The sequence below is a fragment of the Emys orbicularis genome, chromosome 1 (genome assembly GCF_028017835.1).
Source record: "Emys orbicularis isolate rEmyOrb1 chromosome 1, rEmyOrb1.hap1, whole genome shotgun sequence".
In the NCBI taxonomy this organism is placed as follows: Eukaryota; Metazoa; Chordata; order Testudines; family Emydidae; genus Emys; species Emys orbicularis.
In genome coordinates, this window is record NC_088683.1 from 128,890,172 (window position 1) to 128,903,265 (window position 13,094).

General features: G+C 43.9%; 1 protein-coding gene across 1 annotated transcript; it reads left to right on the forward strand.

Annotated features, from left to right (window-relative positions):
- Positions 1–4,082: 4,082 nt before the first annotated feature.
- MED21 (mediator complex subunit 21) lies at positions 4,083–11,923 on the forward strand. The gene is made up of 4 exons (XM_065402210.1): positions 4,083–4,160; positions 5,488–5,602; positions 8,230–8,330; positions 11,107–11,923. Exons 1-4 carry the CDS (start codon positions 4,119–4,121, stop codon positions 11,281–11,283), a joined length of 435 nt encoding a protein of 144 aa, XP_065258282.1. The 5' UTR covers positions 4,083–4,118; the 3' UTR covers positions 11,284–11,923.
- Positions 11,924–13,094: the final 1,171 nt, after the last annotated feature.

Below are 13,094 nucleotides of genomic sequence, written 5' to 3' on the forward strand. Positions count from 1 at the left end.
CCAAGGCACAGAACCCCAGAGGACAGTACGGCCGTGAAACAATTAGTCCCTCTTGCCCCTGTGTCTACTCACCATTTTGGGGCTCCTGTGGGTTATGTGCACTCACTTTGGGATGGGCAATTTCTACTATTGTGTACACTGTGCTTGTCTTTAAGTATGGCCAAGTCATTGCTCTGTCTGGTGTGAACAATGCTGCCTCTGTTAAGTGTTGCATTTTGGCTTTACAGATGCAATCTTGAGATCCCAGTCGTCCTTGTTATCAACGGCCAAAAGACTCCAAAGAATCAGGAAGCGGCCGCGAAGAAGCAAAGAGGACATGCTGTATGAAGAAATGCAGCAGTCCCTTAACGAAAATCAAAAAGTGCAGGAGTGGCAGGAGAGTGAAAGGAGGGTCCGCCAGCAGAATGCAGCTCGCTTGCACCAAAGCACGGAGCGGACTCGATACAGGCGCTTGTAGCAATGCAGGCGGAGCACTTCCGTGCCTGCCCCCCCCCCCGCAGCCTTTGTCCCAAAACTCTTTCCCTTGTGTCCCCATGTCACCGCCAACCCACTTTCCCCAACATCCGGGTTCTTATCACCACCAGCTGCCTCCAACATCTGTAGCTTTACCACCCAGCCCTGCAAACTACGACCCTTACCCACTGCACTCAACCCCCATCACCATCCATTCTAGCCAGCCTGAAGTGCAGCACTCATTGCACAGCACTCCAGAGAAGAAGGCTGAGTATGATAACAGGACATACGCAAATCTGTGATTGTCCCATTCCCCACCCCACCCCCTTCCCTCGTCCCAAACAGCACAGATGAGTCATGCCCTTTCTGTTTCCCAAGCAGTTGTGTTTCTTTTCAATAAATGAATTTTTTGGCTTTGAAAACATTCTTTATTATTGCATTAAGTAAAAGATACCATAGCCTAGGAAAGCAACAGGCACTGCGAGTCAGTGCATCATACGTAGTAAACACAGATTCCTACTAACATTGGAACCACTGCACTTCACTCCCATGCAGGGCACCAAACATTACTGGTGGCTTTCAGCCTCAGATTGCTCCCTCAAGGCATCCCTAATCCTTGCAGCCTCTCGCTGGGCCCCTCTAATAGCCCTGCTCTCTGGCTGTTCAAATTCAGCCTCCAGGTGTTGAACCTCCGAGGTCCATGCCTGAGTGAATCTTTCACCCTTCCCTTCACAAATGTTATGGAGGGTACAGCACGCGGATATAACCGTGGGGGTGTTGTCATCGGCCAGGTCCAGCTTCCCATACAGACGTCAGTGGCCCTTTAAACAGCCAAAAGCACACTCCACAGTCATTCTGCACTGACTCAACCTGTTGTTGAACCTTGCTGCTGTCAAGGCTCCCTGTGAGGGTTTCATGAGCCATGGCATTAAAGGGTAAGCGGGGTCTCCAAGGATCACTATGGGCATTTCAACTTCCCCTATGCTGATCTGGTCTAGGAAGAAAGTCCCGGCTTGCAGCTTCCTGAACAGGCCTGTGTTTCGAAAGATGCACGCGTCATGAACCTTTCTGGACCAGCCTGCGTTAATATCAATGAAACGTCCACCGTGATCCACAAGCGCCTGGAGAACCATAGAGAAATACCCCTTCCGATTTATGTACTTGGAGGCTAGGTGGGCTGGTGCCAGAATTGGAATATGCATCCCATCTATCGCCCCTCCGCAGTTAGGGAAACCCATTTGTGCAAAGCCAGCCACAATGTCATGCACATTACCCAGAGTCACGGTTCTTCTGAGCAGGATGCGATTAATGGTCCTGCAAACTTGCATCAACATGATTCCAATGGTCGACTTTCCCACTCCAAACTGGTTAGCGACTGATCGGTAGCTGTCTGGAGTGGCCAGCTTCCAGATTGCAATAGCCACCCGCTTTTCCACCAGCAGGGCAGCTCTCAATCTCGTGTCCTTGTGCCACAGGGTGGGGGTCAGCTCAGCACATAGTCCCATGAAAGTGGCTTTTCTCATCCGAAAGTTCTTCAGCCACTGCTCGTCTTCCCAGACTTCCACGACGATGTGATCCCACCACTCAGTGCTTGTTTCCCGAGCCCAAAAGTGGCGTTCCACCATTGTGAGCATGTCCGTGAATGCCACAAGCAATCTCATGTTGTATGCGTTATGCGAGTCGACATCATCGTCAGACTCCTCGCTGTCAGTTTGTAGCTTAAGGAGTAACTTGACTGCAATTCGTGACGTGCTGGCAAGATTCGTCAGCATATTCCTCAGCAGTTCGGGATCCATTCCCGCAGACCGAAAGGGAAGACAGCGCGCGCAGTACAAAAAACGTTGAAAGATGGCGCCAAATGTGGACAGAAGCACAGGGATTGCTGAGATGCGAACCGATGGATCACAGGGCATTGGGACAGGACCCAGAATGCCCCACACCCGCACGCCCCCTTCCCACAAGCCACAGCGCCAGAATGGGAAGAGGTGCTCTGTGGGATAGCTGCCCATAATGCACCACTCCCAATGCCACTGCAAGTGCCGCAAATGTGGCCACGCCAATGTGCTTGCAGCTGATTGTGTGAACACACTGCAGCGCTTTTTCTGCTGCGGTCTCCGAGGGCTGGTTTAACTCACAGCGCTCTACATCTGCAAGTGTAGCCATGCCTTTGGAAACAATCTTACATTGGCCCTAACATGTCTCTTCCATCCCCAACTTCTAAGGGCTTGTGTACACTTAAATAAATGCTACAGCTGTGCCACTGTAGTGCTTCAGTGTAGACACTACCTACGCCAATGGGAGTGATTCTCCCATGGACGTAAGCAATCCACCTCCCTAAGAAGTGGTAATTAGGTTGATGAAAGAATTCTTTGCTTGACCTAGCGCTGGCTATAGGAGGATTTAGGTTGACTTAATTACGCTGCTCAGAGGTGTGGATTTTTCACACCCCTGATCCATGCTGTTAAACTAATCTAATTTTCTTGTGTAGACCAGGCCTAAGATTTTGTACCTACTTGCACAACTATGATTGCCCTAGTTGACTGAGAGTTTATCAACAACATGCTCAGTTTTGTCAATCCCAAAAATACAAAAATCATGAGATTGTCTTAAAAATCATGAGATTATTTTAAAAATAATGAATACGGAGTTCTTTTTATTTGCCTTGTGCTTTCTGAGTCATTAGGGTATCCCGTGGGCACATTTTCCAACTTTTCTCTGGGAGAATGAAGGGTAGAAACTTGTTTTTTTTAATCTGAGATTCTGGTGTGTTCACTGGACTACTGGAGCCTGAGTTGGTAACACTGCAAATTAATGACAAATCTGTGCATCGATGGACGAGCTACAATTTAGCTTCCATCCTAGCTCAAGGCTGTTGCAAGACAGCAGGATGGGCCAAATTGTGCCATCACAAAGCACTGCGTTTGTCACTAAAAGAATCGGGACCTGAGAGCAGGGCCGGCTTTAGGCCGATTCCCCTGATTCTGCGGAATCAGGCCCTGCGGGTAAGAGGGCCCCACGCCTTAGGCTCACCCGGCGCCGGTCCGCTCCGGCAGCATTTCGGCGGCGGGGGGGTGGGTCCTCTCCGGGGTCTTCGGCGGCGAGGGGTCCTTCAGTGCCGCGGAAGACGCGGAGCGAACCCCCCGCCGCCGAAGTGCCGACAACGACCCGGACCACCGCTGGGTATTCGAATCGGGCCCCACAGGTCCTAAAGCCGGCCCTGCCTGAGAGCCTTGCTTGTGTCCAAACTCAACTCAGTCAAGAAAAAGGTTGTGATTGTGATTCCTGGGCAGCGAGATTTAAAACAATCCTGGGCCAGCTTCTTTCCGTCCCTATTTATATCACATGACTGTGTTCATTGCTAGGCACACTCAGACCCCCCCCCAGGGTGCTCCGCCCCTTCATCCAACGCCCATTGAAGTCAACGGGACTCTTGGCCGACTCGCCTCTCAACCAGCAGGGGGCGCGCGCCCCGCAGCAGCCAAGGCATCACCTTGGCCGCAGCCGACAGTCGGACCCGAAAGAGAACGCAAAGCCCCGCCTACTCTCCCCTCCCCCCTCAAGCCCAACCGTCCAACACCAAGCGCGCCCATTGGCTGCGCAGCCCGGCCTCGCTTAGGCTCTGTCCAATAGGCAGGAGGGAATCGGGATGGGAGCTGGGGAGGATCATGGCGGATCGGCTAACGCAGTTGCAGGACGCGGTGAACTCGGTGAGGTTGGAGCCGGGGCGGCTCAGATCGGGGTTAGACCGAGTCGGTTCCCGCCGTGCTGCGCCGAGCGCGCGTCGGTCCCTGCGTCTCCGAGTCGTTCCCGTGCCCTGGGGGGAGGGATTCTGGGCCCCGCGGGGGCGGGGTAACAAACCTGAGGCGTCTGCTCCCTCCCGGAGCGGGGATGACGGTGGAGTCGGTTTGAAAACAAAACGCGGAGGCCGTTGGGCTTTTAAGCGTTCTCGGCTGGTCTCGCGCCCTCCTCCCCCTGTGAAGCTCCGCGGGGGCGCCCCACGCTGAGCTCGCGCCGCCCCGGGGCTCGCCTCTCCCCGCCCGCGCGCCAGCACTGAGCTCGCTGTTGCCAGTGTGAGGAATGGCCAGAGCAGCCCGTTCCTGGGGCAGTGGAGTGGGGGGCTTTTCCCCGTCCCGGGCTGCTGAGGGGGGACGCTGCTTTTCCAGGGAGTCGCCCCCAGAGGAGCAGCCCTGCAAGCTCTTTAAGTCACTCTTTCGGCTCCCTCTTGAAATGGCTGGTTTGAGGCTGAACGCTTTGTTAAAAAGGACTTGCCCGTGTGAGAATGAAGCCATGTGTCTACTCTACTCCAGCGAGTCTCTCTGATAGGTGCTGGTGAGAGGACACTGCTCCCTCTCTATCTCTGATCGCAATAATCTTCCCACTTAATTTCACCGGGCTCAGTAACTGGCTGGGTAGCACCTATCCATGCGGCCAGGGGAATGGGAGAAAGCATTTTATCTCTGCAGCGGGCTGAGCTGCTAAAGGCCAGGATTTAGGAACCAAAATTTTGTCCTGGACTTGAGTATGCTAATGGTAGCATCTTAATTAATCTCTGATCCTGCTAGTTGATCTGTGGGAGTGGACAGTTGCATTGTCATGGGGTCCCAGTGCAATTAGAGTCATCCACTTGCACAGAAGGCAGGATTGGGATCTTCACTACAGACTTGGATTAACTATTTTCATTTATTGAAGTAACAGAGGGTCCTGTGGCACCTTTAAGACTAACAAGTATTGGGAGCATAAGCTTTCGTGGGTAAGAACCTCACTTCTTCAGATGCAAGTGAGGTGAAGTGAAGTGAGGTTCTTACCCACGAAAGCTTATGCTCCCAATACTTCTGTTAGTCTTAAAGGTGCCACAGGACCCTCTGTTGCTTTTTACAGATTCAAACTAACATGGCTACCCCTCTGATATTTATTGAAGTGCAATTCTATGTAATAGTGGTTGGGGCAAAAAGTTTAAACTGACTATCTTTAGTGTTGTAAATACAGACTAAAATGATAGTATGATTGTGTAAACCTATTTCATCTTGCCTGTAGCTTGCAGATCAGTTTTGTAATGCCATTGGGGTATTGCAGCAATGTGGCCCACCTGCCTCCTTCAGTAACATTCAGACAGCGATAAACAAAGACCAGCCAGCTAATCCTACAGAAGGTCAGTTTTACGTGTGTCCATTAACTAAATACGATTACTCTCTAGTAAAATAGTAGTGTCAGTTTAGAATTAAGTAACTTCAGGCTTAAGAAACTTTCTTTGGAAGTTGTAACAGTTGTGATTCAGGCCAAGTTATGGATAATTGCACATTCTGTAGGGAAGTGAATTGATTGAGACGTGAAATATTTTTTGACAAAGCTAAGCACAGAAATGTGTGTGTCTCATGGTCCTTTTTTTATATAGATCTAATAATACAAACATCAGTCATTTTATAAGGATAACTGTTATGAGGAGATTCTTAGTGTTCAGGAAACTTCTGTTTCTAAAAGCCAAACCAAGTATGTACTAGTCTTGTGAAATTTTACATTAGTTTGAGTATAAAGCTTATCTATCTATCTGTCTATCTATGTTTTTGCTTTTAATGTTTTTGGAATAATACCTTCTCTCTAATGTCTGCAGTTATAAAAGTTAACATCCATATTAGTTTACCAAAAACTCTTTTCCATCTGTACTTGTTTATAGATTAATTCTGGCCATTTTTCTAAAGATAAAGTATATGATCTAATATTATCATACTTCATATGAAAAAACAAAGCAAGCTGGGAAGAAAGCTCAGTCATATGGATATGTGATATTTAAAAATATTTATTTATATGCACGGGATGGCCCTAATTTTTTGAATATTTTTAAACATGGCTTTCTAGTTAAGACACATTATATGCCTAAATGGCTCTTTAGTCCCCTATATTTTACACGTGTCTTGGGTCAGATTAGGCCTGACCTCGGGAATCTCAACTGAGGCTAGCACAGTGCACAAATGATGCTCTGTTGCAGTTCTGGAAAACTGTCAACCAATCCTACAGTGGCCTATAAGGGCTTGCCATCTGATATTGGAGACAGCTGTGAGGAGCTAGTTAAAGGTGCAAAAAGCAGAGCTTCCACTTGCTCCCTTTCTAGTGGCAGCTGGTCCAGTCCCATGTACTGGTATCTGCTAAGTGATGGTTCAGGAGCCCAAGTTTTTGTTTAAGGTTTAAAGACATTAGATCATGTAAGATGACTTGATCTAACAGTCTTAAACTAGAAAAGGCAAGTTGTATTTCAGCATATTGTAACTGTTCAAGTTAAAGTCCAGATTCTAGACAAGCCACAGTTTTCTTGGCAGATCAGTCTCCCTGTAAGTTTATCTTCAGGTAGTGATATCTTTGAAAGCTTAAGTACAATCTGTAGAACTTTAATATTTCTATATCAAGGTGATATATGGTGATGGCACAGTACACATTTAAGTAAACATTGTCATTTTGAAATACAATCAAGTTTGAAAATATAGTTTACTACACCTATCCCCGAGTTTTATAGTCTGTTTCCTATCTTAAAATTTTCTCTCCGTTGTAGCTGTGTGAGAGACCTATACAAACGGGAAACAGTGAATATGACTAAAAGTATGGCAAATGTACAAAGTAAGCCGAGGAAATACAGCTCTCCCTCTTAATTTTTTAGCTATAATAACCTGGGGTTTTACATGTAACATGATTTAAAACATTTTCATTCAGAGTTGACTTTAAACTAGCAATATCCTTTTGAAAGTACGCCACACATTTTCATGTTATTTAGAAGTTAAATTAAAATCATGTCACTAACAAAGTGATAACTAAGCTTTTCCAGGTGCATTTGTACATTAACAAAGTAAAAGCGTTTTAAGTTTAAGTGGTAAAATTAATTGTCGTAGTTGTAAATCTATTAAGCAACCATATTAAGAATCCTTCTTCTTTTGATCTGTTACCAAGTTGGTGTAAACATTTAATAAATTTCACACTTTAATCGCATTATCCTAATCTAATCCTTACTCTTTTTTAACTAGCACAATGGCCAAATTCAAGGAAAGGATTGAAAGATTAGAGCAGGGGTAGGCAACCCATGGCATGCGTGCCAAAGGGGGCACGCGAGCTGATTTTCAGTGGCACTCACACTGCCCAGGTCGTGGCCACTGGTCTGGGGGGGCTCTGCATTTTAATTTAATTTTAAATGAAGCTTCTTAAACATTTTAAAAGCCTTATTTACTTTACATACAACAATAGTTTAGTTATATATTATAGACTTATAGAAAGAGACCTTCTAAAAATGTTAAAATGTATTACTGGCACGTGAAACCTTAAATCAGAGTGAATAAATGAAGAGTCGGCACACCACTTCTGAAAGGTTGCTGACCCCTGGATTAGAGCATCTCGATGCTCCAGAATATGTAACATATTGTAACTGGAATGTTTGATATGCTGCTAGAATGCAGTAATTGGTTTAAGAGCTGCCTTATTTTGTAAGGAGACTGCTATTCCAATGCCATTGGTTAGATTGTTTAAGATAGGATTTAGAATCAATCTTTGAACATTAGCATGTACTAGATTTGTTTGAGATGGAAGATATTGCCACTGTCTTTAATACAGGAAAGAGGTTTTTAAAGTTTTAGAATACATTGGCGTTAGAAATCAGTGTAAGTCTTCTGGAATTCGGAGTAAAATTCTAGGTCATTTGTTCCTTCAATGAGCACTAAGTTTATCACAGTTCTCCTCTAAAAAGGTAAACTAAATTGTAATAGATATAGTAATAGTCTGATCTGATTTTTTTTTTAATAGAATATGCTCAGTTGTTTGCAGCATTGATTGCACGAACTGCTAAGGATATTGATGTTTTAATAGATTCATTACCTAGTGAAGAATCAACAGCAGCTTTGCAGGTAAGAATATCACTAAAATCTAAAATACTTGAAACACACCAAAAAAATCTCCACCCTCTTAGTCCCTTCTGGATATCCCAGCCCAAAGTAGCAGGTGGCGTAAAGGATATAATCTTAGCTCAGTTTAAAAAAAAAAAAAAAGTTTGAGGGAATGTTTTGTCCACCACTCCCTCTCCCCAAGAAAAAAGTACCTGTAATGAACCACTTCATTTATTGGAAATATTACATAGCCTAACTTAAAACTTGAAGCAGGATGGGAAGGCTTAAATCTTGGAACTCTGAGCTATATTAAATTCATTTTTCTTTTCACAGGGCTCCTAAAGAAACAGCCCTCTCCATCACCATCTGAAACTACTTTTGAGAGCCATGTGTTTTTTTTCAGTTAATATTTAAACACACAACTGTTTTAATATACCTTTTGTTTTTCTCTTATTAAAAGAAACTGGCATGTTTTCTGGCTCTCTCAAAGCAGGTTTCATCCAATCTCTGTAAGAGCATGTCACAAGCGAGTTTCACTTAAATGCTGTATCTGACATGGTCCTATTGTTTTGTGTCTAGACCACTCATTTTCTAAAGGACTTTCAGCATTTCTGAAATGTTACAGTTCTTTCCACTTCTTGGCTCCATAAGGAAACCTTCCTGCAGGTCAGCAGATCAAACTTGCTTCCCCAAACCTTTTTCCCTCCGAAGGGCCCATGTGCATCCTGCTAGGGTCTCTCCAGCAATCAGTCCTACCTCTCAAAAGAGTTTACTGCAATGCTCATCTCTTTCTGCAAGTCTTGCTTGGTGGCCCTCCTTTCTTGCCCTTCCTAGCCCTAGCTTCTGTGTTTTTGTTTTTTGTTTTTAAATTACTTTGTGTAAATATGTGTACAAAGACAAGCCCTAATTCCCTATGCTACACTGAAGCAATTTTAAGACTGATGAGTAAACTTTGTATTTTCAGTTCTTGGAGATGAGTTGATAGTCTGATTACTAAAGAGATTAGACATATCTTAAACTGGAGAAGCATAAATAAGGCTTAATAAATACTGTTCAAATAGTTTAAGGATATTGAACAAAAGTGCTATATTCTGCTAGATCTCTAGTTATAGTAGTATCTAAACATATTAGTTACATTAAAAACTCAGACCATGTAAGCATCAGTGTAATTTCACAGTTCGTATAAATAAGATTAAAATCTATTCAGGTTATCTGCAGACATACCACAGATTGATCTTGTCATGTTTCATAGCTGAGCCATATCTGACCCTAATGACACTTGTGTGGGAAAACCAAGGCACTAGAGCAGGGGTCCCCAACGTGGTGCCCGCGGGCATCCATGTGCGCCCATCTACTGGCTGCCGGACAAGCAGTTGCCGAAATGCCGCCGTGAAGCGCCAACGTCAAGAAGCGCTACCGCCAAAATGTTGCCGCTTCACGGCAGCTGCTTGTCCGGCGGCTAGTCGTTCGGCGCCCGCCCCACGGAAAAGGTTGGGGACCACTGAACTAGAGAAACTGGTTTTGATGACCCAGTAGACAGCATGCTTTCCTCTGAGCTGATATTGCACCAGTGCCTATGCCTGATTTTTAGCAGCCACTGCATTTCCATTTTCAAAAAAAGACCTTGACCAATGCCTGTGATAATTAAAGATTCCATGGCCCCTTTGTAGATGTTAGTCCTGGTCAAATTGTCCTCTGGTTACACTTCCAATTGGATATGGCTTTTTGTTTATTCTTTATTTCCATTCTTAAATTGGTGTGTTGTCGCAAACAAATATCACAATCCACTCTTACGGGGCTATGTTATAGGGATGGATGAAGTTGGCTGAACGCTTACCTCAGTAAAACAGTGGAGGTTCTAAAGGTGCAATATATATATTTATTGACACTAATGCGTAACTTAAAATGTAGCTGGACTTGAAACCTGATTTTATGAATTTATCCTAAATGATGTTGTTCGTCCTTCGAGTTCGAAGATGACATCACTGATTGGTTTATTTCTGTGAACATGTAAGTGGCTGATAGGTCAGTTTGAGTTTTGAACTGTCCGTAGCACGCCAGCAGCGTAACTCTCACAACAGTAGCATGTTCGCTGTTAATCAAGTAACCCTTAGCTGCATTTCTTGTTCAGTGTGCCACAGACAGTATGCTGAACATATAGATAGGGCTGCCACATTTGTTCACCCAAGACATGACTTTTTTTCACTTTTCTGTTCAGATAGCTAGTCCATTACCACATCTTTAGTATAAATGCCCATATTTTAGCTACCATCACATGTCATACGATTTACAGTTAAATTATTGAACAAATAGTTGGATTCTAATTCCCATTGTCCTCCACATGTATATGTCTAATGGCCCTCACTGCGGGCACTGGCTGTACAGTTCCAAAGATGAGCTTGTTGGGGAATGTAGTACAAAGTAATTAACACTGTGAGATCTGAAAGTCTTACAACTTACTCATTTCTTTTGAGTAGGGACAAAGATTCTGATTTTTGTTTGTTAAGAAAGCTGAAATTGAGTTAATCTAAAATTGGCAATCTGAGATACAAAAACATCTATTTTTGTTGATGAATTTAATCTCCACGCAAGGAGTGCATTTTTAGATGGCAAACTTATAATAGGTAAATTATAGTCATGGACTCCAGCAGAGAATGACTGATGTAGGAGCTAAAGATGGGGCTCTTACTGTGTTTCATCACGGGCATGGACAACTCCTCCATCCATCCCCTTGAAGAAAACTCTGCCTTATGTGATGTTCAAGATCGCCTAACTTTTTTTTCTTTTGTATTTAAAGGCTGCTAGTCTGTATCGGTTAGAGGAGGAAAACCATGAAGCAGCTGCCCGTCTGGAAGAGGTTGTTTATCGTGGGGATATGCTACTAGAAAAGATACAGAGTGCCCTAGCAGATATTGCTCAATCACAGCTGAAGACCAGAAGTGGTACTCATAGCCAACCTGTTCCAGATTCATAGCAGCAGGGGGCAGCATTTTGCTGCAAAAGTGAACTATTAGATTGTGAATAAAATCATATTTTTGAAAAAGGTTCTGTATCAAACACTTACAGTAATTGAGCCATACTGTTGTGTAAATATTTTGAGTGAACTGATTATGGTAAAAGCATGTCACTTGTCAAAGCCTAAAAGTCGTCTTATATAGCCTCAAGTTTGGTATGCAAAGCATTTATAAACTAAGAATTGGTGTTCGTGTTGCTGGCACTGCACATTTAATGCATTTCCTTTATTTCAAAATACTAATTTTTTTTTTAAGTTTAGCTTCTCTTATGCATAGATGTGTATCTAATGGGCTGTCATCTTCACAATGTAAATTTGTATATTCCTACTGGGGAATAAGGGAAAATTCTTTCTCAGCATATTTTTGGTAACCTCTCTCTCCTCTAAATCTTCAAGATTAGGGGGTCTTATTTTATTGTGAGGCTTTTGCAGGAAATAGAGCTTCACTGTGCAGAGTTCTGTGAGCAAAGTGCTGTGCATTCTGAGGTTGTTCCAGTGCTCACCTCCTGCATTGCTGTATATACTGTTTAATTACCATTTCTACTGTGACACTTTGGCATACTTATTACTTGACTGTATTTTATCTTCTTTGGCTGCAAGCTAGTATACAGTTTTCTTGCCAGCTGCATCCTGTTAAATGGGACTGTGGAGCAGTAGTGATTCCTGATGGACTTCCTGGTTCCTTGCAGGCTGCTAGCAGGTCATATGGGATTGGCTGTACCCCTTTGCTTCCGGCTGCTTCTACGCATGCTAGGTTTCTCATGACAAAGAGTGTGCCTGTAAAAGCAGATGCTCCTGAAGAGGAGCTGCTGGTTGTTGTTGCATCAGAGGAGTTGGAGAAGAAACAAAAGGTGTCCAGTAGGGATAGCTTCCATTGCTGGCTTCTAACTTCCTTTCTAATATTTCTCTTGTGTAAGCAGTTGCTGTAGCCACTCCTTGAACATTGTGTGAGTGTAAATATGAAAGGAGTAGTCCCTGAGATATTCGAGCTCTTCTATACTGAAAAAAATTGTGCCCCTAATGGTGTGAATTAAAAACAGAAAAATTGTGCTCGTTTCAAACAGTATAAGCTTTTAGGGATGTTTGGATCAATATTTGAACTTTGTGGCATAAGTACGGGAGTGTACACCCTTCTCCCTTAGCAATCTAAAAATTTTACTTTGGCTACTTTGTTGTTGAAGATAGACTGGCTTCTCTTGGAGTCTGTGTGTATATAGTCTACTCATTTTCCTGATTCAAATTGTTTATCTGTGTGTACCGGTCAAAATTTCCCTAATGTACATGGAACTGTTATGCTTCTGTTGTGTTCAGCTGGTCTGAAACAATTTGAACTTGTTTTTTGGCAACCTACCAATGGCAATGGATGCAAGGAGCCATACACCCATTAAATGGTGCTGTAAAAGGAAGAGTGGAGCAGGTCATGGGACACGCCTTGTACACTTACAACTGTAACAGTATGCTGTTCTAAAGAGGACTTTCACAATATAATTAAATACAAAGTGGTAAGTACTGCTCGTTGTTGCCAAAATGGAAATGTAGGATTTAATCACACTTAAATGGCGAACTTCACCTGCTATTGTGAGACTCCTGCAATACCTAGATACAAGGAAGAAAGGAAACATGGTCTATTAATTCAAATAGAAGTGGGGCCCATGCTGTGGTCCCAGCTATGCCATAGGCTTCTTTTGTCTCTTGGTAAATCACTAGAGCTCAGTCTTTCACAAATATGTACTAATTTTAGGTGCTGACTCTGAGGGCCTGACTCTTTTCTT